The 25,900-nt window shown below is 42.6% G+C and overlaps 1 protein-coding gene across 4 annotated transcripts in view; it reads right to left on the bottom strand.

The window, feature by feature from the left end:
- LOC148540641 (uncharacterized protein C17orf113-like) overlaps positions 1-25,900 on the bottom strand; it is a 365,515-nt gene that overhangs the window by 78,542 nt on the left and 261,073 nt on the right. The window contains exons 1-3 of one of the 4 annotated variants that reach the window (XM_088442468.1): positions 24,526-24,848; positions 22,812-23,428; positions 15,974-17,854 (exon numbers count right to left, since the gene is read on the bottom strand). The exons of 1 other annotated variant lie outside the window; for it this stretch is intronic. In XM_088442468.1, coding sequence (XP_088298594.1) covers positions 16,346-17,854; positions 22,812-23,381 — 2,079 coding nt within the window. In that variant the 5' untranslated portion in view covers positions 23,382-23,428; positions 24,526-24,848 and the 3' untranslated portion in view covers positions 15,974-16,345. Of the gene's footprint in view, positions 1-15,973; positions 17,855-22,811; positions 23,429-24,525; positions 24,849-25,900 lie in introns of those variants that run through there. 2 more of the 4 variants (XM_088442469.1, XM_088442470.1) reach the window with 2 other exon arrangements.

Here is a 25,900-nt window from a genome sequence, read left to right as displayed (position 1 = left end):
GCCGGAAAGAGAGACACCACATAGGCTTTAAACCTAGGATCGAGCACGGTGGCCAAAATGTAGTGGTCAGATTTCAACAGATTGACCACCCTGGAATCCTGGCAAAGCGAATGAAGGGCTTCATCCACAAGTCCCACATGCCGAGCGGAATCGCTCCGTCTTAGCTCCTCCTTCACTTTCTCCAGCTGCTTCTGCAAAAGCCTGATGAGGGGAATGACCTGACTCAAGCTGGCAGTGTCTGAACTGACTTCACGTGTGGCAAGTTCGAAGGGCTGGAGAACCTTGCACAACACGGAAATCATTCTCCACTGCGCTTGAGTCAGGTGCATACCCCCTCCTTTACCTATGTCATAGGTGGATGTATAGGCTTGTATGGCCTTTTGCTGCTCCTCCATCCTCTGAAGCATATAGAGGGTTGAGTTCCACCGCGTCACAACCTCTTGCTTCAGGTGATGGCGGGGCAGGCTCAAGAGTGTTTGCTGGCGCTCCAGTCTTCGGCACGCAGTCGCTGAATGGCGAAAGTGGCCAGAAATTTTTCGGGTCACCCAAAGCGTCTCCTGCACGCCCCTGTCGCTTTTCAGAAAATTCTGCACCACCAAGTTTATTGTGTGAGCAAAACATGGGACGTGCTGGAATTTGCCCAGATGTAATGCCCGCACAATATTGGTGGCGTTGTCAGATATCACAAATCCCCAGGAGAGTCTAAGTGGGGTAAGCCACTGGGCGATGATTTCCCTCAGTTTCTCTAAGAGGTTGTCGGCGGTGTGCCTCTTACTGAAACCGGTGATACACAGCGTAGCCTGCCTTGTAACGAGCTGGCGTTTCTGAGATGCTGCTACTGGTGACGCTGCTGCTGTTGCTGCGTAAGGTGATACATCTACCCAGTGGGCTGTCACAGTCATATAGTCCTTAGTCTGCCCTGTTCCACTTATCCACATGTCCGTGGTTAAGTGGACATTGTGTACAACGGCATTTTTCAGGACACTGAGGACACTTTTTCTGACGTTTCTGTACAGTCTCGGTATCGCCTGCCTAGTGAAGTGGAATCTAGACGGGATTTGGAACCGGGGACACACTACCTCCATCAATTGTCTAAATCCCACTGCACTAATGGCGGATACCGGATGCACGTCTAACACCAACATAGCAGTCAAGGCCTCAGTTATACGTTTTGCTTCAGGATGACTGCTGTCGTACTTCATCCTCCTCGCTAAGGACTGTTGGAGGTTCAATTGTTTAGTAAAAGTAGTGGTGTTCCTACTTCCTCTCTGGGATGATGAACGACTCCCAGCAGCAGCAACAGCAGTAGGCGTAGCAATGCAGGATCCTCCGGAGGAATCCCGGATAGGAGAGTCAGTCATGCCAGTGACATGGCCTGCAGGACTACTTCCGATCCTGACTAAGGAGGAAATTGACGAGGAGGGAGTTGACGGTGTGTGTTTGCAGGCGCTTGGATACAACAGGACAACGGGATTTAGGTGTCCCTGGACTGCTTACGGTCTTAGCCAAAGTTTCTGAACTTGACAGTAACTTTTTATGAACGCGCTGCAGGTGCCGTATAAGGGAGGATGTTCCTAGGTGGTTGACGTCCCTACCCCTACTTATTTCAACCTTTACATATGGTACATATGGCAAGACAGTTGTTGTCCGGATTTGGATAGAAATATTGCCAGACCAAAGAGGTGGAATGTTTGGTCTTCTGCCCAGGCATGACCGTGATGGGCTTTTTCATCCCCACGGACAACAACTGTCTCCCCCGGAGCCTGATTTAAACAAACCACATCACCATCAGAATCCTCCTCGCCAAATTCCTCCTCAGCGCCAGCTACACCAGTATCCTCAATCCTATTGTACTTCAACAGTGACATCTTCAATTTGCATATCAGCAAGTGGACTGTGGGTGCTCCTTTCAGCACTTGCAGGGGGCGTGCAAATGGTGGAAAGAGCCACCTCTTCCCGTCCAGTGCTGGGAAGGTCAGGCATCGCAACCACCACCACACTTGGACTCTCCTTGGGGATTTGTGATATCTTCTTAGAAAGCACAGTTCTTCGCTGTGCTTTTGCCAGCTTAACTCTTTTGATTTTTTTAGTGGGAGGAGGGCTTCCATCGTCATGTGAAGCTGAACCACTAGTCATGAACATACTAGAGATCGACCTTAGCCGTTCCTTGCCACTCCGTGTCGTAAATGGCATATTGGCAAGTTTACGTTTCTCTTCAGCTGATTTAAATGTCTTTTTCAAGGTCATTTTTCCTGAACTTTGCAATTTGGGATTGTATGTGCCCTCTACTATGACATTGGGCATCGGCCTTGGCAGACGACGTTGATGGCATGTTATCGTCTATGTCATGACTAGTGGCAGCAGCTTCAGCACTAGGAGGAAGTGGTTCTTGATCTTTCTCTATTTTATTTTATCGGAGAAAGTTTGGTCCTCCATTTATGTTATATCAATTTGATATATACGTTGCGGCTAAACACAGAAAATAATTTTTTTTTTGGTTTGGACTGGAGTGTACTTTCGGGGGTTACAGCACCCTTTAATGGTCAAGCCAGCCGGCCCTTTACTTATGACACAGGCGCACGCTTGGCACTACTTTGTTGATACACGTGCGGCTACTGCGCACACAATTCACAAACACAGAAAATAATTTTTTTTTTGGTTTGGACTGGAGTGTACTTTGGGGGTTACAGCACCCTTTAACGGTCAAGCCAGCCGGCCCTTTACTTATGACACAGGCGCACGCTTAGCACTACTTTGTTGATGCACGTGCGGCTACTGCGCACACAATTCACAACACAGAAAATAATTTTTTTTTTGGTTTGGACTGGAGTGTACTTTCGGGGGTTACAGCACCCTTAACGGTCAAGCCAGCCGGCCCTTTACTTATGACACAGGCGCAAGCTTGGCACTACTTTGTTGATGCACGTGCGGGCCTACTGCGCACACAATTCACAAACACAGAAAATAATTTTTTTTTGGTTTGGACTGGAGTGTACTTTCGGGGGTTACAGCACCCTTAACGGTCAAGCCAGCCGGCCCTTTACTTATGACACAGGCGCACGCTTTGGCACTAGCACGTGCGGCTACTGCGCACCACAATTCACAAACACAGAAAATAATTATTTTTTTGGTTTGGACTGGAGTGTACTTTGGGGGTTACAGCACCCTTTAACGGTCAAGAGAGCCGCCCTTTACTTATGACACAGGCGCACGCTTGTCACTACTTTGTTGATGCACGTGCGGCTACTGCGCACACAATTCACAAACACAGAAAATATATTATTTTTGTAGCACTTGGGGGGAGCACCCCTGATGGACAGAGCACCCCCTGGACAACACTACAGCACCCCTTTAGGACTGGGACACTGCACAGGACTTTGGAGTGGACACAGCCCCTATGGAGAACTGACTGCACAACACAGTCCAGCCAGCCCCTATGGACTTTGAAGTAGTGGACACAGCCCTATTAACAACAGCAGCACAGCACAACACAGCCAGCCCCTATGGACTTTGAAGTAGTGGACAATAGCAGCACTACACTACACTACACTACACTCCCACCCTCCCTCTTCACTGTCCACAGCCGAGTGAGAAAATGGCGCCGACGCGGGTACCTTATATAGGATCCAAAACCCGCGAGACTCGGAAGGCGGGATGATGACGTTTTGCCTCGATTTCAGATCCGAGTCAGGCGGGAAAAGTCGAGCCGGACTCGGATCGGGGGGGCTCGGGGGGGTTCGGATTTCAGAAATCCGAACCCGCTCACCCCTAGTAACAATACACTGCAGGACCTGCACTCCCTCCTCATGGTACCACATCAAGATTCCATCCTTCTGGTTTTGTGAACTTCTGTGAGTTGCTTTGGTTCCCAGTGAACACTTTTTCCTGTACCCCAGTTGCTCATGAACAATGTTGTGCACAGTACCCACTGAGATGTTCAGTTCATCAACAATATCACTAACTCTAATGTGTCTGTCCTCCTCAATTAGACCTTCGATGTCGCACAAATTGTCATCTGTGGTGGATGTGCTTGGCCGGCCGTATCGCTGCTCATCTTGAACATCTGTCCTGCCATTATCAAAGTCAGTGCACCAAACCCAAATCTGTTTCCGTGACATGATGTTATCACCGTACACCTCATCAAGTTAGCGATGAATTTCAGCTGCTGATGTGCCAGTTAGATGCAGGAATCTGATCACATTACACACCTCAATGTTTGACCATGTTTCCGCCAGCCCTGCCATCTTACAGCTGATGTTGGGACAGTATAACTCATATGAGACGCAGTCTAATGGCCGTGAGGGGAAGCAGGGTCTCCCTGCTCTGGCCTGGTGGGAAATTAGGATGAAACAGAGAACATTACACGTGAGAGGTCTTGTTACCTTACTTATTGAACCACCCTCGTAGTTTGTTGACAAAATTTTATAAAACTGTGTCCTTCCCTTCTGATGAATGAATACAACCTGCTAAAACATATTAGGCATTAATTAATTACATTGTGGGATGTCCTATGTGATAAAAATCCTGGTATACAGATCTTGTGATCATTCAAGGACCATAAGCTGAATGGTGGAAGACTTCTGAGGTCACTTGATCTCAGCCCCTGGAACTCCCATAATTTGTATGAGCTGTTTTCCTGTTTCTTACTTGCACTGGGAAAATATGGGAAGCCATTTGAAATAAGGAATACAATGTAATGACTGGGAAGATAGCTCGTCTCGGACTGGAACGAGTCCTGCATAGCCAATCATTAGCCAGATGAAATTTCACCCAGTGGGGACGATTCTGAGTTGGGAGATAAGCAAAAAGAGCAAGTAACTTTGTATATGGAAGAAACCATGTTGCAATACAAGAGGTGAAAATACATTTATTTATTTTTTGCATGCAGGATAAATACTGTCTGTCTTTGCATGTAGCCCACAAATACTGGACAGCTTTATGTTTACATTACAATTTACATTGAGTTTGGACACACCCCTTTCAAAATTTTCTGCACATTTTAAAACTGCCCCACCTGCAATGCAACATAATTTTACCAAAGTGCAAAGTAACTTTTTTTTGCTTTGCTCACAACTATCAATCAATCAATCAAATTGTGTGCGAAGGGTGCGATGTGCCGTTGCCACCTGCGTTAAAACGCCAACAATGCATCTCACATGCACGCATCTCGAGCCTGAATTTGCATAATGTTGCTCTGGGCCCTTGAACATTTACATGAATTTGGGTTCCCGGAAAGTGCGGCTAGTGCCGCGAGATCATCACAGCTAGTTGGGTCGAGCCTTCAGAATCAGCTATTGTCTGTCAGATCCTTGTAAAACCAAAGAAACAATTGTCCATGTATTTATACTTATATACAGAACAAAGCCTATAATTTAAACCAACAAGAGATGTAATGCGAACAATCCGATATGTGACTAATTATTTTTTTTTTTTGTGGAAATACAAATGTACATAAATCATGTAAATATTTGGCATTTATAATGCTGCCTTGATAACTAAGCATCTTGCTGGAATACACTTGACCTATTGGAGTTCTAGTTCAGTTGTAGTAAATGGTGGGACAGTGGCTAGTGTTGCTTCTTCACAGGGCAAAATCCATAGGTCAGAAACCCCACTAATGTGAATAAGTCAATATTCTATGTAAAGCACTGTGCAATATATGTAGGTGAAGTATTATGTGAATCTTGCTTTTTCAATGTATTTTATGTGGTTCTGGATTTCAAAATGTATTTTATGTGGATGTGGTTTTTAAAACACATTTCATGTGACTGGCTTTTTCAATGTATTTTATGTGGAAGTGGCTTGTTGCAGTGTATTTATGCTGAAGTTGTTTTTTCAGTGTATTTTAAGCGGGTCCTGGCTTGTTTCAGTGTAATTGATGTGGATCTGGCTTGTTTCAGTATATTTTATGTGGACCTGGCCTGTCTTTCAATGTGCTGCGCTCGTCCCCAGCGTGACTAAAAACAGGGGGGGGGGGTTATCTTACATGGATATGGAACCCCCCCTAAAAAATCCTGTGTTTGCCCCTGCTGACTGTGGCCGGAAGAGTGGATGGTGTGGAGAATTCCTTTAGTCCTTAAACTGGTTCCGAACTAGATGAGTTTTGATGAATTTGGGAAATGTTAGATATACTTCACTAAAAAGAAGTATGTAATTAATGCTTGCCAATATGTAGGTTCTTAATTTATAGGACTCATTTACACAAGATCACACTGCTATTATATGGTTTCATTTATTTCTACTTTTTCATTTTTCTCTAAAAACTGGTTGGTTGTTTTAGGTCTTAAAATTAATCACAGAAGTGAAGGGATAATTTTGTGTATTTGCAGGTGTGGTGGAAAATTCTGTTCTTATGCTGGGAGAAAAAAAAAGGCAGCATATTTAATATTTTTAAATAATCTCTTCTCGTTATAAAAATGTCAGTTTAGAATGTGGATGCATTCGTGAGACCAATCCATACTTACGAAAGAATGCCCCCAGGGCTTTGATTTACTACATGACTTTGAGACCAATGCTCTATTCAGTAACCTCAAGAAAAGCCCACCAGTTAAAACATATCCGCCTTCGCAGGGCCAGATTAATGCTTGTAGGGGCCCCCTACAATAGATTGGCCCCTTACATTGTCCCCCTCCAATATGGCCACAGTGCCACCCCTGGTGGCCCCCTCACAGACTCTTGCTGTCACTCCAGCCCAGTGTTCCCCATCCACAGTGTTTTCCCAGCCCCCACCTTTTCTAGCTGCCTGCCACGGCTCCTCTGCTGCCTGCTCAGTCTTGTCTTTTAGTGGGTGCAGCGTTGCTGGACGTCATGATGTCAAGCAGAATCTTTACTGCACTAGCCCCCGCCTTAATGTATAGCCAAGAGATGAAGGTGCGCATGTTCCCTCCACTCTTGGAAGAAGCCTCCAAAACTTAGAAGAACACCTACATGTATGTGCAGAGCAGGTGAAAAATCTCTAGAGGCGCTTTTGCAAAAGTACAGTATAAATGTCTCACCAAAGTCCAACCTCTTAGCACTGTAGTAGTACTCCTTTGGCATCACCTTTATGGTTATTTTGCTAAAACAAACTACTAAATTGTGCCTAAAGATATGCTTCTCCGCTTAGGTGCAACATGGGTGTGCATATGGATTCTATTAAAAAATAAAAAAAGGATGAGATAGGAAGTATACCAGCTCTGACCTAGTGCAACCTTCAAGTCCTTTTACACAGTGGGAACTTGTATATGCCTCTAGGAAAATGGTCTCCCCTAAAAATGCACTCTCTACCCTTTTATTTAATAATCTTGTTCCGCACCACCCTGTACAATTTGAAAACCGCAAGAAACAACCTCGCTTTGCCACTTTTCCCTCTGCCCCTACAAAGGTCGGCATCTTGATCCTTAAATCCATGCCCATCTGCACAAATCATGTTTTATACCATGATAGACATTTTGCGCCTCATAAATTACCTCCAGTGTACGTCTTGCCTACTATTCCATTAAACATTAGAATCCTTAGGAAGATTTTCAGACTGCAGTGGATAAGGGCAGTGGCGTCACAAGGGGGGTGCGGGCCAAAGTGACGACTCCTCAGTGACAGGAGTCGGGTGCTGCACTGTAGCATTAGGTGCGGCACTCGGCTCCTTACACAGTGAGGGAGAAGGCACTTACTGGTCTCCGGCGGTAGCCCACACCTCCGGCACTCCCAGAGTGACTTAACTGGGGGTTCGGGTCGCGAGGCCACGTCTCCATTTTTCAATGTGTATGAACAACCACCTGCAGATATATGTGTAGATCACATGATCTGCAGATATATCTATTAGGTGTGTACCCAGCTTTAGGAGCTGAGTGGCTGGTAGTTTATCACTTTCCAAAGCTTAGTACAGAGAGAGAGGGAAAGATTTATTTTTCTATCAGCAGCTAGACATCGCTAACTAGGTTACAGTGAATACATTCATTCACCACTACATGGCTGATGTGGCTGTTCTTTCTACAGTCTCTTTATAAGGCAATTCTACGTGTCGCTTACAAATCGAAAACAAATATTTTTGTTACAATATTCTTTAGTATCAGTTTAAACTTTTACCTCCCTTTACACTGCAAGTTCATATCGTTAAGTAAGATGACATGAGGGACACCAGGAAAAGGTGAAATCAAATAAAGATAATTACGCTAATTCTCTTTTCTTTGTGGTATTCTGTAACACCTATTAGTACTAGTATTGCAATGGTAACAAAACCACTTGTCCAGAATAGGTAATATAACCAAGGCTAATAAGTTGCACTCCACACTAGAAGAATACAGGCATCTTTAGCCCAGTGAACGTATAGGAACAAGTATGTTGTACAGTATATCAATGTTATAAAATGTATTTTATCATTTGTGCAACTTGCATTTTAGGTCTGGAGTTCTTTTTCTAGTCTGCGGGGTGTTAGGGGGAGAGGTGTACTTACCAGACCTCTATGCTGAAAGTACTAAGGGCCTGATTCATTACCGATTGCAACTGCGATTACTCACGCAATAGGCCGATTGTTGCATTCTGCACATTCATATGCATCATAGTGCGCGTGCTTGAAGACTCCAGTGCGATCACAGTGATTACGCAGTCCCATTGCAGAGTGATTGACAGGAAATACCGTTTGGGGATGGTGACGGGGGGGTGGTCGGCGAAACGCAGGCGTGCCAGTGCGTTCTCACACTGTTGCAGGGGCGTGCATAAATTAGCCAAAGCGATGCCGTACGCATCTTGGGCTTGCACTGCGTGTGATGAGGTTAGCAATTCCTGAGTAAGGTCAGACCTTGTGCAAGTGTGCGTGAGGCTCCAATTGCACTCCGATGGTTTCGCAATCTTGCTAAGTACTACGGAAGTATGTAAGGTAAAGTGGGCGTCCTTATGTTATAATTGCAATTGCGTATGGCATTGCGATTGCAATCATTAGCATATCTTCGCAGTGAGACTGCGTGCATAAACGCTATTGCGATCGCACTTACTGGTCCCCGGGGGTAGCCCACACCTCCGGCACCCCCAAAGTGACTTAACTGGGGGTTCGGGTCACGAGGCCACATCTCCATTTTTCAATGTGTATGAACAACCACTTGCAGATATATGTGTAGATCACATGATCTGCAGATATATCTATTAGGTGTGTACCCAGCTTTAGGAGCTGAGTGGCTGGTAGTTTATCACTTTCCAAAGCTTAGTACAGAGAGAGAGGGAGAGATTTATTTTTCTATCAGGTCAGACCTTGTGCAAGTGTGCGTGAGGCTCCAATTGCACTCCGATGGTTTCGCAGTCTTGCTAAGTATTACGGATGTATGTAAGGTAAAGTGGGCGTCCTTATGTTATAATTGCAATTGCGTATGACATTGCGATTGCAATCATTAGCATATCTTCGCAGTGAGACTGCGTGTGTAAACGCTATTGCGATCCTTGCTGAATCAGGCCCTATAAATGCACAGATAAATGTAAATAAATATACCTAGAAATTGGTATATTTACCAGATTTGATGTTTGTCTACAGCCCGATCCCTCCCTCATCATTATCATTAGCCTCTGCCACTATACTGGTTAATAGCAAATGGGTAGGACATCAAGCTCACACCAAAGACAAGTAAAAGTAAACAAATCATTTATTTTTAACTTTGAGATTTAACAGCAAACTAAACTTAAATCAATACACTAAGTAGCAAGACATATTACAATACTTATAATGCATGGTTGAAAAGCAAACTGGTCAACTAAACTGTAATTCGGTTTCCATTGTTTAATCTGTATACGGCGTCATGGATTTATGTGTCTCCGCTGCCAAAATAACTGGTTAGCTACAGATTTTAGAGTCTCCCCACTTTTGATGGACTAACTCCAGTTAGCACACTCTAATTTATGTATGTGTATGATCCAAACACATTCCCTCTCGTCAGCTAATGTGTACCTGGATGTCCAGTCTCTGCTTTCTCATTCTTCCATCTACAAGTCATAAATTGAAGATCTGTGGTTATTACTTTTCGCTGAGTTTTAGACACAAAAGTGACTCCTCTGACTCCACAATAAGGCCACCAGCTGATATTAGATGTCCCCATTAATTTACTACTGTTTTAACCACTTCTATTATTTCAGAGTGTTGTTATTAAAGTTCTGTGGAAGTCAGAATGATGGAAGACAAGAAGCAGAACTACAACAGTGTAGCATTTACATCATTTAAATGTGAGATTCTAATGGAATGCCTGCGATGGTCTGAAAGAACAACTGGTACAGTCCTTGGTAGCTGCTCTGGTGAGGAAAAGGGTCAAAGGATGATCAAGCTAAAACTGGTTTCAGGAGACCCAGTACCTTAATGTTATCACATTGGTAAATAATAATGTTATGCATTTTTAACTTAATACTAATGAACAGTAAATTATTGGAAAGTGTAAACCTCACTAATTACTCTCTCTCTCTGGATATATGTTCATAGAAGTTTCCCCCACTTGTATGATTGATGTAAGACCAAAATGAGGCTGGGTGAGAGGTCTTTTGGGAGAAATATCAAAAAGTTCAATATAACTGAGAAAGTGGCCTAAAAAGAAGTAGATAGACATTTTGAGTGATGCTTATACTCTTTTCAATATTCTGTGAAGGTTGTGCCAAACCCTAAACGTGAACAAGCTCCTATGTGTGTATGTTAGGACTATAAATGGGTGCATTTGTGCAATGCATTGCTAGGGTGCATTTCGGTTTTTGAATTACCCTTAATGTCTTTTTTTATAAACTACTGAAAAAAAATAATGCATTTATAATGTCTTTATTTTTACTTACAAAAGCGATAAAAAAAGCATGCAGCCAAACCGCTACGCTGTGATAACATTCAGATATTCTTTGGAAGGACTCAAACACAGGCTTATAAAACACTAGAACGGTTTCATAAATGCAGAGAAGAGACACTGGCACTTATTCAGCAAAGATATGGTGTTACATTGCACGGCACAGTCTTTTGCTTACCAGGAAAAAAAAAAAAAAAACACCCGACATATTCTGGCGACATAAAAGGTGGTATATGCATATAGCCTAAGTGTATGACAAGATATATTCTGTATCTAGTAAGCTCATGTGTTTCACTGAAGTCTACACAGTATTAAGGAGGAACACAACAGAGTTTTAACTTCACAAAAATGTATAGTGGATATTTAGTAAACTGTAAATATCAATTATGATAATATTTGATATTTACAAATATAAAAATACTGTTTAATTCAGGGTGTGGAATGCACGATGAACGGTCAACACAAGAAAATAGTGCACATACCTTATTTTGTGGTACCTACCCACTGCTGCTGAACGTATCTCACAGTGAGAAGAAAGTGCCCGTTTACAGTATGTCAGTCCTAAATGCGATGGCTGCACGGACCATGCTGGACTAAATCTATAGAATATGCTAAATTATTTCTAGCATAACACGCTGGATACCATGAAGAATTTAAGTAAAGCCTGGGACCACCAAAGCTGTGAGGGTAAAATACAATGTTTATTACCCTGAATGTTCACTGCAGCTTTGTTCATTTATAATACACTGAAAAGGGCTAAGTCAGATCACACTAGTGTTCATCCTAGCACCCTGCACCTGTCACAACCCAAGCAGTTCCTCTTTCCTGCCTGGGGTGTCACTCTCTGATCTGGCAGGAAAAAATAACTGCCTGGGTTGTGACAGGTGTAGAGTGCTAGAATGAACACTAACACACTGGGTATAATTTTTTTTTAGCTCAATAATACAGATAGTAATATGCTACAAGTTATAATAATGGATATACTTGCTGTTCATAATGGAATGTTAAAGTGAAAATTAAACAGCATGGGTGGAATATCCTCTTTAATCTGAATCACTGCCAAGTGTGAGTCAGATTAACTATGCATATATATCCCATGGCTTCAAAAGGCGAGTCCCACTCATCCTCAGCAGTGCACAGGGTTCCTATGAGAAAGGAAATACTGATCACAAAGCACCTGTATTATGTTGGTATTACCTTCCTCCACCACTGAAGATTACACACATGCACAATGACGTCACAGAGTTTGTGGCACAACTGCTCTAAATGGAAAGAGCTCAGGTATTGAGGGGGAACTCTAACAGTCCACTCTGTCGAATAAAGGTTCCCCTTCCCAAATATAGTCTGTTGATCACAACAAAACCAATATACTACAAAAAAAAAAGAGACTCTTGGGGGTATAGTTACTAAAGTGATAGTTTTTAGAAGTGGAGATGTTGCCCATAGCAACCAGTCAGATTCTGTTTAACATTTAACTAGCACCTTCTAGAAGATAATAGCTAGAATCTGATTGGTTGCTATGGGCACTTCTAAAAGTTCTCCCATCAGTATAAATATACCCCTTGTATCATGGTTGCTACTGGCAGGAGAGCACCCTTGTTTGAGAAAATACTTTCCTTTCTTTCAAACTGTGGTGTGCCATAATAGATATTACCTCATGAACATCAAACAATATACCTCTATTTCACTACAGATAATAAAACTATACCAACATATTTGCATTAAAAAAAAAAAAAAAATTTTCCAGACCAGTTATTCAACAAAAAGTGTAGTAATCCAGGTTATATAAAATTTTCAAGACTTTCGTCTATTTTTCTGCTATTGTACCACTTATAGCGTTCCCGCTAGGATGTTTCAGCGGGGGCGCCGTGCCCTGCCCTATTTCTGAAGGGCAGAAAGCACCTTGCCCTCCAGCACGGCACCCCACTGAAACAGCCTGCGGGTTCTGTCCTCCACCCGCGGGTGGGGAAAATGGCAGAACAGTGGTCACCGCCGGTGAATGGATGCCAGTGACCGCGGCGCTTGTCTGTAAGTGCCGGGCACGCCCCCAAGAGTGACGAAATGGGTAGGCGTCAAAAATACACGCCCCTTTTCATTAGCCACGCCCCTTTTCGGGCACGCATGCGCAGAAGTGCCCTTGCTCTAGGCCCGGCACCCTGCCTGGCACCGGACCTGTAAAATGGTCTTCCAGTCTAGATTTTAATAAAGAAACAAATGGCATATTTGGAAAATACAAAGCCATAACATAAGGTATGATTTGTGTTGGTATTACACAGAAAAATGTTTATAATTGATTTTAGTATATGACCAGCCTAAAAAATGCCAATACCTGCTCAGCACCAAGCACACATTTGAATAGTATACCCCCTGTGATTGCACCTGCTGTAGTACTTTATATAAGCAATCCTGCCTCTTTTCACCTTCTCTATAAGAATCACAAAGCGCATGTGGAAAAATCCCTGTCAAACAGAACAAGCACAATTTATGTTCAATAAAGGCAAACATTTAAAATTGTACTTTCTTTGGCTCGTCAAATCAGCAGCATTTCCATAACCTGTGTAACGCGCACTTATTCACTAGTTCTCCAGAGAAAACATCTGAGTAAAGCTACAGGCGGCTTAACAGTGACTAGTTTGGGCAAGGGGCAGACTTAAGGGGAAACATAATTTAGCCTGGAGTTATCCTTATTGATTTAATATAATTAGCTACTTTACTGTCTATGCTATATCTTAATTACAGAATATAAATTACAAGTACAACAGTAAAGATTTATGTCCTTTTATTTTTAACTCTGTATCATTAACCTATATCATTTTTGTGGCCCTATACAATATATGTTAAATGAGTGAGGCCTGCCATGTTTGTTTGCCTGAAAGTGCAAGGAGTCCTTCAATAGTGCACCAATTGGCAAATTACAATGAAAGTGGTCACACACTTAAAGTGTACACGTCATGTACTGTACATGCCACTGAGAGAGCCCTTTTGAGATTGCAACCTATCTATTCACTAGGAATCTGACACACAAAAAAGGCAGTTCAGTTTTCATCTCCCGTATCATGGTTGCCACTGGCAGGGGAGCACCCTTGTTTAAAAGATAACTGTCCCCCTCTTTCACACTGTGGTGTGCCTTAATAGATATGGTCTCATTATCATCGGACAATGGCCCTCATTCAGAGCCGTACGCTCTGAGCAGAGCGCACGCTCTGAATGAGGGCCGCCCTCCATGAAAATGGAGCGTCCTCCTGAACGCTCGTATAGCTGTGGGTCACCACCCACAGCCTATACGAGCGTGCAGTTTGATGGCCGTGATGGTCTTGACCATCGCGACCATCGAAACTGCGAGCCGGAGCCTGCGGTTGAGATTTTCAACCGCAAGCTCCGGAGTGATTTTGGCTCTATCAGAGCCAAAATCACTCCCACTGACATCACTAGTGATGTCAGTGAGCCGGCTTCTGACGGGAGGCGTTCCCGTGGGAACGCCCCCGTCAGGGAGGCACGCCCCCGGCACGCCTACCAAAGGGGGCGTGCTGTCAATCAACATCGACAGCACGCCCCCTTTGATCAGACACAACGAGCGAAGGACTTTCCTTCGCTCGTCGCGTCTGGCGCATGCGCACGACGGAGCTCCCTCCATCGTGCGCATGCTCAGTCCAGAACATCGACCCACTTGCAAGCGGACAGCCGCTCGCGAGTGGGTCTGAATCAGGCCCAATATCACTACAGAAAATAAGACCATACTCGTACAAAACATTTGTACAATTGCATTTTTTTTATGGACCTTAGCCAATAGCTTTGAGAATGAGGCCTATCTATCCCTGGGAACCAATTATATCATTCAGATAATAAAGTGGCTATTTGATGTCACTGTAAATCCATTGCCTGCATCCTCATGAATGTAGATTTCACAAAAATGTCTGCATCTGCTTGGTGATATACATTAAGCAATTGCAAATATCCTTAATGCTGGGCATACACGGCCAGACAAAATGCCTGTCAGACCGACAGACATTTTATCTGGCCGGCTGCCAGCCGCAGATGTCACCAGCATACACTGTGAGATTTCTCTCACAGTGTATTCGGCAGACATCTGCGCTCCACCCCCAGGGGAGGAGACATTTCCCTGTTACTTCCGTAGGAAGGAACACAGGAAATGTCTGTCTGTCAGCCGCGGCTGGACATACACTGCCCGATGCGGCCGACAGTTTACAGGGAAATATCGCATCGGACGGGCATGCTGGACAATCCGGCATGCCGACCGAGCAATATTTAACCCTCGATCGCCACCCCACGCACTACAATTATGGGGGCAATCCGCCGATATCAGGCGGATCGCCCCGATAATTGTAGCGTGTATGGCCAGCATTAGACATGGAAGTAGCCATTCGTTAGCCAGTAAAAAGTGCACAGAATTAATTTTTTTTAAAGGAATGTTTCCATACCATGTCACAGATGTAGGAACCATCAAATGTGATAGTTAATGGTGCAATTAGACTCTTGTCATCCAAGTGTAATGGTGAATGCACACTGTCAGATATGTCAGATGAACGATTTGCAAACGATTTTTTACTGTATTAAAATGAATGGAAATCGTCCAAAACTAACTGCAAACACCTCAGATGTCAGATATTGTTATCTGACAATCGGGAATGCGAATCGTTCATTGTTGCCCACATGTAAGATTTTTCTTTCAGATATAAACGATTTTTAAAATCGTTATCGTTCAGATCTGAAGAAAAATCTTACCGTGTGTATGCACCATAACTCTGTATAATAATTATATTTATCCTGTAGATTCTATGTCAATCTATAATCATAACAACAACACACCAGACAAAAACAATGAATACAGAAAAAAAGGGCACAAAAAAGTGAATGCCATAAATGGTGATAAAGAGTGTAAAGGTGCTCAGTAATAGAAGTACTGATCATGGAAGACTGTTTTGGACCTTTAACCCGAACCTTCATATGATTATACCATGTCAATAATGTAGGAAAACCTATGTAATAATTACTTAATGCCAAAACACTTTGGTGAGAACAGTGAGCTAAAATTAAATACAAGAAGATAAAATGATAAAGTGGTCTTTATACAAAACCAATGCAATACTGTATGTACTTGGTCAGCCATCACAAGAGATTTCGCACTTTCTGGAGTGCATTCATTTATATCTGCAATATTCAAGAAGGGTGCTGTTCAAATTTTTAATCTCATAGGCAGCATTCATAATGTATAAGAACAGTAGGTTCTCAAAAAAGCTGTTTCATACCCATTGGCCGCATGTTGGAAAGCCCGGTACTGGAATGCTGGTCAGTCCATGTGACCAATATAATCATCTCAGGAACTTTTTTTTTCTTTTTTACCAAGTAACCAAACCTATAAAAATTGGTTTACATTTTTAAAAACTCTGTCTCCACGCACTTGGAACAGTATTTCTTCTTTACCTATAACTAGCATACAATAACACTGAAATACAAAACATTTTAACCCTGTGTTTCCAGTAAATAGTATAATCTCATTGATTGTGAATAATACTACTCTATGCACGATGAGTTTCCCACTTATCTTCTCATACAAAAGATTCTGGTTCCCGTGTGTTTTCATAGTAGTCAATTGCTCTTGAAAAGTCCACTTCGTTAAGTGCTGGGCCATCAATGGCAATTTTTAAAACATCGCAGAGATCAGCCCCCATTCTTCCTGGCCAGAGACTATGCTTCCACAGCTCCTTTGCACAACTGATTTTTTCAAAGAGTGCAGATCCAAGTGGCATGACTAAAGCAACAGCTGCTAAGACAGTGAAGTCAGGAAAGAGCTCATGCATCTCAGAGTTTGTGTGGACCAGCTTTACGCATAGGTCTCGAAAAGTCAGGTGGCTAAGGCTAAAGACTATACGTTTGAAAAGAGCAAAGTCATTTGATGCTCGCTCTGGAACAAGAACATGAGAGAAATACTGCAGCAGGTGCCGCAGTTCTACTTCACCATAGGCACCAATATCATCCAGGGAGGATGGGTAACACTTTGGATTGAAAAGAACAGAAAAAGAGCTGACTACTTTGAGCACATTGCCAGGAAAACGGTCTTGCAGGTTCTTGCATACATTTTCAAGACAGGCTTCCTTTATAATCTCAAAGTCTTTCAACTGAACTTTGGAACAGTCGACCAATTCTACCCCTTTGTAGTAGAACCTGCTTTCATTGTCCTCACCAGGATGCTCATTCAACTCATTGAGGAACTCCTGAAAGTTCTGCCCATTTGTGGACCTTTGAGCCTGCAGCGTAGCCTGTGATGCAGTCACTATTGGATTCACCATGGATACATCTAGATCCTCAATTTGAAAGAATTGGTTAAGTTTTTGGAAGATGGGAAGAATATCGAGAAGCACCTTTGTAAAAGCCACAAACCAGAACTTTTTTAGCTCTAGGCATAGTCCATTAGCTATAGGAGATTTTTCGCTTTCAAGTAAAAGAACTAGTGTTGGCCAAGAGGAGTCAATGGTTTCAACAGCTGGTAAAATACAGGTCCAGTGAATTGTCCTTGAACAATTCAAATCTATGCCACATATGTTGAGAACATTATATAAGTCATGAAAGCTATGGCTTTCCCCATTTTTATTGCCATACAGTCTAAACACAGCGTCCATTACACTTTCGTATTTCCTTGCATAATCAACACTTATAATACTCTCAGCTGGCAGCAAAGACCGTCTGTGTGAAATACAGTGAAGCTCTGTTACAAATGGGCAAACAGATTTCTGCTTCACACCCACACCATTTTGCCTGTCTGACATCAGCGATGAACCATCGGAACTTAACCAAGCTACTTTTTTTGCCGGGACATGAAAGTTGTTCAATATCTCCATCACTTTGTCTATCACAGAGCTGGCATCTCCCGAACATAACTCAAACCTGCCCAGAAATGTGATGTACAGTTTTCCATCACAAGGTGAAATAGATGTTGTGAACACAACAAGACTTCGGTGTTCCGTTATATCCACGGTCTCATCAACTACCAGCCCAATGAACGGGGAGTCTTTCAGTCTCTTTCGATCTTCACTGTGCAGTACTTTAACAATGGCTGCCTGAATTGATCAAAGACAAGAGTATATCAATCCTTTCATTCATCATGTGCATGTCAGACAACTGCATGACATATCAGCAATATACACAGGGGAATTCTAGAACTACAAAAAGAGGTATCATGAAATTTCTTTCTGGGCATAAGTGACATTTATAAGGCGGAGGGATGCAGTGTATTGTAATGCTGCATAAATTCATATGCTATTAATACAACTGTATAGGAAACATGTAGTTATTGTTATCAGGCTTTACATTACTAGTAAAACTGAAACCTGCATTTTCGCTTTGTGCTTGTCTGATCCAATTGTCAATATGTGCAGAATAAGCAGCCCATGCAAACTTGCGTTACTAATTTTTAAAACCTGTTCCATTATATAAAGTGAGGTCTATCCAAATTCCTGAAGACAACACACATCTAGATATTGTGTGCATGTAACACGTGTTAACAAGAAACACACTGAAAATAAAACGTTGTACATAGTACCTTTTTCTTTGATTTGGTTATAGAAAAACATATTTGAAACATGTATTTTTTCCTCTGACAACAAATCGGCATTCTACTTGACCTATTTAATGTTACACAGACAGCAGAGAAGCACCGAGGTTCAGATTTTCCCTCTCTTGCTTTCCCATTACTGGTCATGCAAATCTATAGCCTGCTGCCAGAATGAACCGGTCTCCGGCAGTGCCTCATGGCATCTGTACAATTCCATTTCATTTCAGTGGAAGCGCTGTTGCTACAGAAGATCTCTGCGGAGGGGAGGTTTTGTGCAATGGAGGTGGATGTGAGAGCAGGACAGTGATTAATTACAGGCTGTGGCCACTCCAAATTTTTATTTTTTTTCCCAAGGGCAAATAACCAAAACCGAGTGACCTTTAATTTTGCCCTTCAAATTAATTTTATTTTCCTGCTGTTAAAATAGCATCTCTTGCATAAAGGTTATCCATTTGGATCCCGTTGCCTAAGGTGGGCCACTGTCACACAAGCAGGATTACTCCAGTAGCCAGCGGAACTTATATTAATGGCCCACCGTTGGGTAACTAAACATGTTCCCCTATTCCAGCCTTTTTTTTGACAGTCACTTGCATTTAAAAAAAAAATAAATCTGTCTTTTCATAATGTTTAAACTTTACTAATAAACAACATGGCGAATACTATCACTCTATCCTGTGTCACTTGTATCTATCAACCGATAATGTTTTAGCTCATGCTACATGTTAAAAAATTACGCCCATAGATTTCTTTAGGTTTCTTTAAACTCCTCCATGAATCTCAACAGTATTAAATGGGCAATGCAATAAGACAATAAAATACAGTAAAGATGTCCCTCTGTCATGAATAATTTGGGACATAAATAAGGTTTTTTTTTTGGTAACGCTCTCCACTTAGCCATTCCTTAGAACAGGACCAAGCTGAGCGCTTTACTTAACCCTTTTTCAAAAACCCCTGGACCTAGGACATGAAAATCGGAGAGCATATTCCTTCCATGATGTAGGTGCCCACTAAACAGTGATTATTTTTTCTAAATTCGACTCCTAAGGGAGTGAAAAGGGCTAAATTTGCCGCGAAGTGGGGCGAAGGTTGGTGGTGTCGCAAAGGAGGGGGGGGGGGTAAGAGTTTGGGTCCAAGGTAGGAGAGAGAAAGCACGGGAGCTGAGGAGTAAAAGGAAAGAAGTGGGCAGGGCTAGTCCCAGAGGAGGGGCCAGCTCACAGTTAGTAGCCACTGTAGGGTCAGAGCTAGGTGGAGGGGGAGGAGGTGAGCAGAGAAGGGCTGGGGGAAGGGAGGAGGTGGAGCAACTGTGAAGGATATTATCTCCATGCCTGGCCCAGTGGTAGCCATGCTCCCTACAACCCAGCACATATTCTGGAACCTCTCAAATTATTTTTTTTTTGTGGGGGGTGACTCCTATCCCGGCACCTAAGGTTATATATATATATATATATATATATATATATATATATCTATCAGTATTCAAGAAGTCAAAAGCAAGGTGACAAGCAAACTTGCAGTCACTCTGTATTTGTTTAAATACCCAGAGGGTATTGTGTACATTGTTGATATCCTTTAGCGGTTTTGGACATACTGAATATTTCCATCAATATATATTGTATATTGCATGTTTGAGGTGTGCTTTGTTCCTGGGCATTTGGAAGTGCCCATATCTGTATATTTTCTGGATTTGCCCCATATGGTTTAATGCTATTTTGCAATGACCGGAGTGGAATTGCATGTGGGGTCGTTCCATGCCAAATCATAAGAAAAAAAAGTAACTTTTCAACCCGACCATCTCAGATTTTTGTGAAAAAGGATGGTAGACAGCATAAAGTAACTTTCATATGTAAAAATTTAGCCCTCAGTGATACACGGTGTTCATGCTACAGGGTTGCAAACATGACAAAATATGTAAAATTTATGCTTGCAAGGTCAACTAAAACCAATCATAACTTTGCTTCTAATTGTAGTAGAACTTTCATGTTGGTCTTGTTTTGAAGCTAAGGGATCAGAGTTTTCATAAAAAATTGTTATATTTAAATATTGACTTTTAAATTTCAAGGTCACATGATGTGACCTTTGACCTTGAATATCTAAAAATGTGTATATGTTTAATTATTTTGTACATAAAGTATGTTATACACTTAAAATACAATCTCTCTTTGGTATAAGTTTCATTCTGGGAAGCCTTTGAGAAGGAGTAAAAAAAAAAAAATATTAAGTACGGCAGCTGAACCCTTCTTGCACTAACCATGCATTTGGCAAGTACAGACTCATCTTGTAGTGTGTCTCTCTCTGTGTTCTAGGGATGGCCATCGGTGGTCTTCAATCGATGGTCACCATTGATGGTGCCATCAGTGATAACCATCGATGGTACAATAACAATCTATGGTCAACCATCGATGGTTTGCACCACTCAGTCTGGCTGCAGCTTCTGCATCGAGAACTAGTGATACAAGACCTGCTTGCCATGATGATGTGATTCAGCACAAATCGCGTCACCCCCTCCGCTGCGGGGGTTTGTGTGGGAGCGCTCGATCATTAAAATTATTGCAAATTAAACTAGTATTTTCATTTATAGAGCAAGGAAGGGATTAGTGAATCACCTTTCCAGAGTTTTCTATATGTGAATAATGGGGACTGTTGTGTGTTTAAATGGAAAAAACAATCTTTGCAATTCGACAAAAGGGTGTAGAAAACATTTTTTTCTTTTAAACATCACATTATTTTTCATAAGTTTATTGAAGAATGCCCCAGGGAGCCATTTGGAGACCTGTATAGAAAGTATAAGAGGCAGATTTTGTCATGATGTATGAACTTTTAAACATACATTCAGGGAACTTACAAGATGCACTGTCATATAGGATCTACATGCATTATAAATATGTCCTTTAAAAGATTGTGTTTGACTGGTAATAAATTCCACAGCCTGACTTTTTATGGTGCTTTATATTATGAGTATCCATGGGGAACTAATTTATAACCTACAGGCTGTGATAAATGGAAGATAGGAATTATGTTTAATTTATAACAGCATATAAAGTGAGCATCTTTTAGCAACAGGACTGCTCTCACTATATATCAGGAACCTCCTTAAAAATAAAAAGGCTTTTAACAACATGGTGTGAATAGTACACATCTACAATTTCCAATTTCTAGAGATTAACGTGGATCACTCCACAGCAGACTAATAAAATGAGATGTCTATTTGGTTGCCATGGCAAATTTGGGATGTAGTCTGCATCCCGGTGTGCGGGATGCCGACAGTCTGAATACCGGAGGCAAAATCCCGACAGGTCGGGATCTTGGCACCAAAATCCCAACCGCCGGCATCCAGAAGGTAAGTATCGGGGTGTTAAGGGGAGGTTAGGGTTAGGCACAGGGTAGGAAGTGTTAGAATTAGGGTGCGGGGAGGGGGAGGTTAGGTTTAGGCACCGGGGAGGGGGTGTTAGGTTTAGGGTACGGGGAGAGGGAGGTTAGGCTTAGGCACTAGGTGGGGAGGTTAGGCACTGGGGAGGGTGGATTAGGGTAGGGGTTAGACAAGTACTTACCATTCCTTCCTACGGGTGTTGGGATTCTGGCTATCGGGATGCCGCTGTCGGTATTCGGACCAGCGGCATTCCGACAGTCAGGATTTCATACCCAACCCAGCAAATGTGTGTTATTCTGACACAGTTATTAAAATAAGCCATAAGAGAAACACCTATTTTTTTGTAAATGCCCTACCTTCCCTTGAAAAGTTTATTGGTTAAGGTCCCCTCTTCTTGGACTGCCATCACTCACCTTCCACTTCCCTTCACCTTTGGCGTTTCTGAGGTCTATCTTCATAGCAGGAGAGATCCAACGCAAAGCAGGATTTATCTCACCACAAAGAGACACAGGCAGTGTAGGTAAGATGCAGAGGTCCCATTTATAGGTCATTGCCGGGACCCTACTCAATACATGGAATCATGGGAGTACAAGAGGAGGGAGCCCACTAAAGATATTTTTATGGGAAATGAGGGCAATTAATAATAGATACATTTTAAAGAGGCGAACACAGTGTACATTTTGTCATTCAATGCACTTGGAGTTAGAGACCCCACTGAATAATCACAAGAGGCTAATGTCTCGGTGATGTTCCTGGAAAATGAATAGGCTGCTTTTCCATGACTACTGGTTTATCCCACAAAATGTGAAAGGAGGAGGATATGTATTTTCTGATGATCTGTCAATGTACCCATGCACAAAGGCCACACTTGTTGCAGAACAATTAAAAATATTTTTTTTTTCAGCAATGCTTTTGTACAATAAAGATACATAGAGCAATCACTCCAAACAATGTTTTTGAACATGTTCTGCATCAACTGTGTTCTGCTGAGAATCATATCTAACTTTCCAAGGTGCCTCCTGACCCCCCAATTTTTCTTTATGCTGCAATTTTTTCAATAGTTTGCATTTTGCTTGTCTGTGTAGACTGTACACACCTGCATTTGTCTTACACTGCTTGGGTGGTAATACTCATTTTGCTCGGAAGACGACAACGCTTCACACATATTGAATTTCTGCAGTTCCAGCAGAGAAGACAGTTTCCCACTGGAAATACCATCCTTGGCCATGCTGTAAACAGTCGTCAGTATAGCGACCTTAGATGGATCCATCTCGGCTTTGATGACTGACTTTATCTCTTGATGAAATTGTAACTCCATGGCCAGCTGTTCACTGTTGACAGCAAGTGCCTGCCTATGGGCCCCAGAGGTCACATGACGTAAAAGTGCGTGCCGCTGAAAATTATCAGTTCCCACAGTGAAGGCATTCTCAGCCTTGCCATGCTTGTTCTTCACAAGAGCCTGTCGGCACTCCATACAAAACATCAGCTTACGCTCGTAGTCAAACTCCAGCCACGTGAACTCTTCCTTCCAATGTTCATTGAAATACCTCTTACATTTCTTATTTGAATTTGAAGTCTCCCCTGCTGGTTTTTTTCCCGGGGTCACCATGCTCCCAACATTGCCCATGCTGAAATCAAAAATTAGGGGCGAGCTGAAGTTTTCCATTCTGCATCAAACAGAGTAATGCACTCTAATGCAGCATCAGTGACAGACTGGTGAACGAAAGAAACAAGGGGAAAGATATTAGGGATCGAGAAAAGCCCTGTCTCCCACACCAACTTTTGACGGACATTTTTGTGTAAAATACTTATGCCTTGAATCCTCCACCCTCGGTTGGGTTGGGGTGGGGGGGACCAACTGCAGATTACCAAATACTGCAATAAGCTGCAGAATGGGCACTTCTAAAACATACATCATACTGGCTAATTATTAAGGTTGATTTGAAAAGTATACTGTATTTGGTACAAACTAAAAAACATCACATGGCTTTTGAATGCACTAACATTTATAGGAATATACTCAAGTTTCATAAGAAGCTTAGTTACTCAATTTAAATATACATGAAAATGCCAGTTTTCTAGACTTCACTCCCAATTTCTAATTGCCAACCCAGCACTGAAAAGGGTGAACGCAGATGAAATGGATAACCTGGCAAATGAACAAAACAGAACAATGCATAACTCAAATGCATATATATTGTTTGCAATGTAATCAGATGCTATTGGAAGTGTTCACTTCAATTTACAAACATACATACACATAGGTGTCTCTTTTTTGTCACCAGCTAATACAGACCCCTACGCAAGGGTGGTATTTTTATAAAGGAGACTAATGATGTTATTAACAGAGTGTAAATGCACTTTTATGCCAAAATACAATTGGTGGTAGTGGAGGGGGAAGGGGAGGAGCATAATAATGTTACATTTACTATGGAAACAAAAACTGGAGTTGTGTGTGTATATAGATAACCCTGATTTTCTTTCCATACATCAATTTATTTAACATTTTTTACTGCACTATAATTCCCCTATTGCGCTGTACAGCATCCTAATACATTACTAGCCATTACCATATCACATACAGATACTGTACTTTTAAAACATAAAAATAGCACAAAAACAATTAAGTTTGAAAAAGTTACATTGTTGTAACCATTTCAGTAAAAAAGGCACTTATAATTTTATGTCTAAATAGACAATTCATTATAAGCACCAGATCATTATGAGCAAAAAGGGTTAAAGTAGGTCAAGAGGTTAATGCAGATGTCCAGCAAAGAAGGGAGCACAATGACATATACGTACATACATACCCTGTGAATGATGATGGAGCTTATATTAACTTTCCTGGCTGCACCAAAAGATCCCTGCACACTCCCCTATCCTCCTCCTCCCCCCTGTGCCTTTTTTTTTTGTTTTCAGACACACAAAGACGAGATGGCTCCATGCACTCCTCCTCCCTGTCACTGCTGCTGCACTGCACTCCCCTGACTCCGGCTGCTGCTGCTGCTGCTAACCCCAGGGCCACTGGCTGCACAGCTCATTCCCTAACTAGCGACAGGTAGTGCATTAAGCTCTGGGAAAACAATGTTCTGCAAGCAGCCGCAGGGAGACAGAGACATGGGAGCAGCCATGATGTGTGTGCCCAGTGTGTGTGCGTGTGTGCCTATTACTCTGCTGCAATGTCAGTGCTGCCTCCTAGTGTCCGGAGATGTGCACATGTTCCTTGTACTTGCACAGTATAGGTTTCTTGTGAAATGTAACAGTTTTATATGAGGTAATCTGAAAAACTATGTCAGTGTTTCAATTTAGTCTAGCATTATGTAACAAATGAAAACAAAGCTATTTATTCCCATTAAGTATAACAACTAGTGTGTCGTTCTTGCTAATTATTATTATTCTTTATTTAAATCCCACCAACATTGCATTGTATTATGCAGTTATTTACAGAGAATGTTAAATCATTTACAGCAGTCCCTGCCTCAATGGCACTTACAGGACAGTCTAGATTCTCCATCACAATTACACAAATACATTAGGAATAGGATCCATATTGTCAGATGCCAATTAACCTACTAGCATGGGCGTAACTACCATAGGCGCAAAGGGTGCAGCTGCTATTGTGCCCAGGGCTGAGGGGGCCCATCTTTCTTGTCAAAGTTAAATGCGTTATATACATTTTTCACCATCTGGTGGTACATAGGGGCCCTTACAAACTTTTGCTATGGGCAGTGGCGTCACAAGGGGGGGCTGTGGGCCGCACCCGGCTGTCACCCACCGAGGGGTGACACCAAGGTGCAGACTCCGCTCCCCCAGTGACAGGAGCCGGGTGCTGCACTGTAGACTTACATGCAGGGTTAGGTCTAGACTATACAATGGACCCTGTGATGTCACACCCACGTGACCCGGCCTGAAAGGGGGAGGGGCGGGGATGCTAACGGGGGACCAAAAGTGTCCCCTCGCGGGCTCGCTGTACTCGCCACAAATATTTATTCCCCCTCTATGCCCTAGTGGATGGTAACGCAGGAGCGGTCCAGCCTCCTGCAGCGGTCACGTGGTGGATATGTCACAGAGGTCCTTTAGTCACATAGGAAATAGCAGCAACCTTACGTGCAGCACTCGGCTCCTGACACAGTGAGGGAGTCGGCACTTCAGACAGGCTAGTCCCCGGGGGCAGCCCGTACCTCC

Source organism: Taudactylus pleione, unplaced genomic scaffold (genome assembly GCF_031769625.1).
Source record: "Taudactylus pleione unplaced genomic scaffold, aTauple2 ptg000018l, whole genome shotgun sequence".
Taxonomy (NCBI): domain Eukaryota; kingdom Metazoa; phylum Chordata; class Amphibia; order Anura; family Myobatrachidae; genus Taudactylus; species Taudactylus pleione.
The sequence above is the reverse complement of the archived record's forward strand: the minus strand, read 5'-3'. Positions and strand labels throughout refer to the sequence as shown.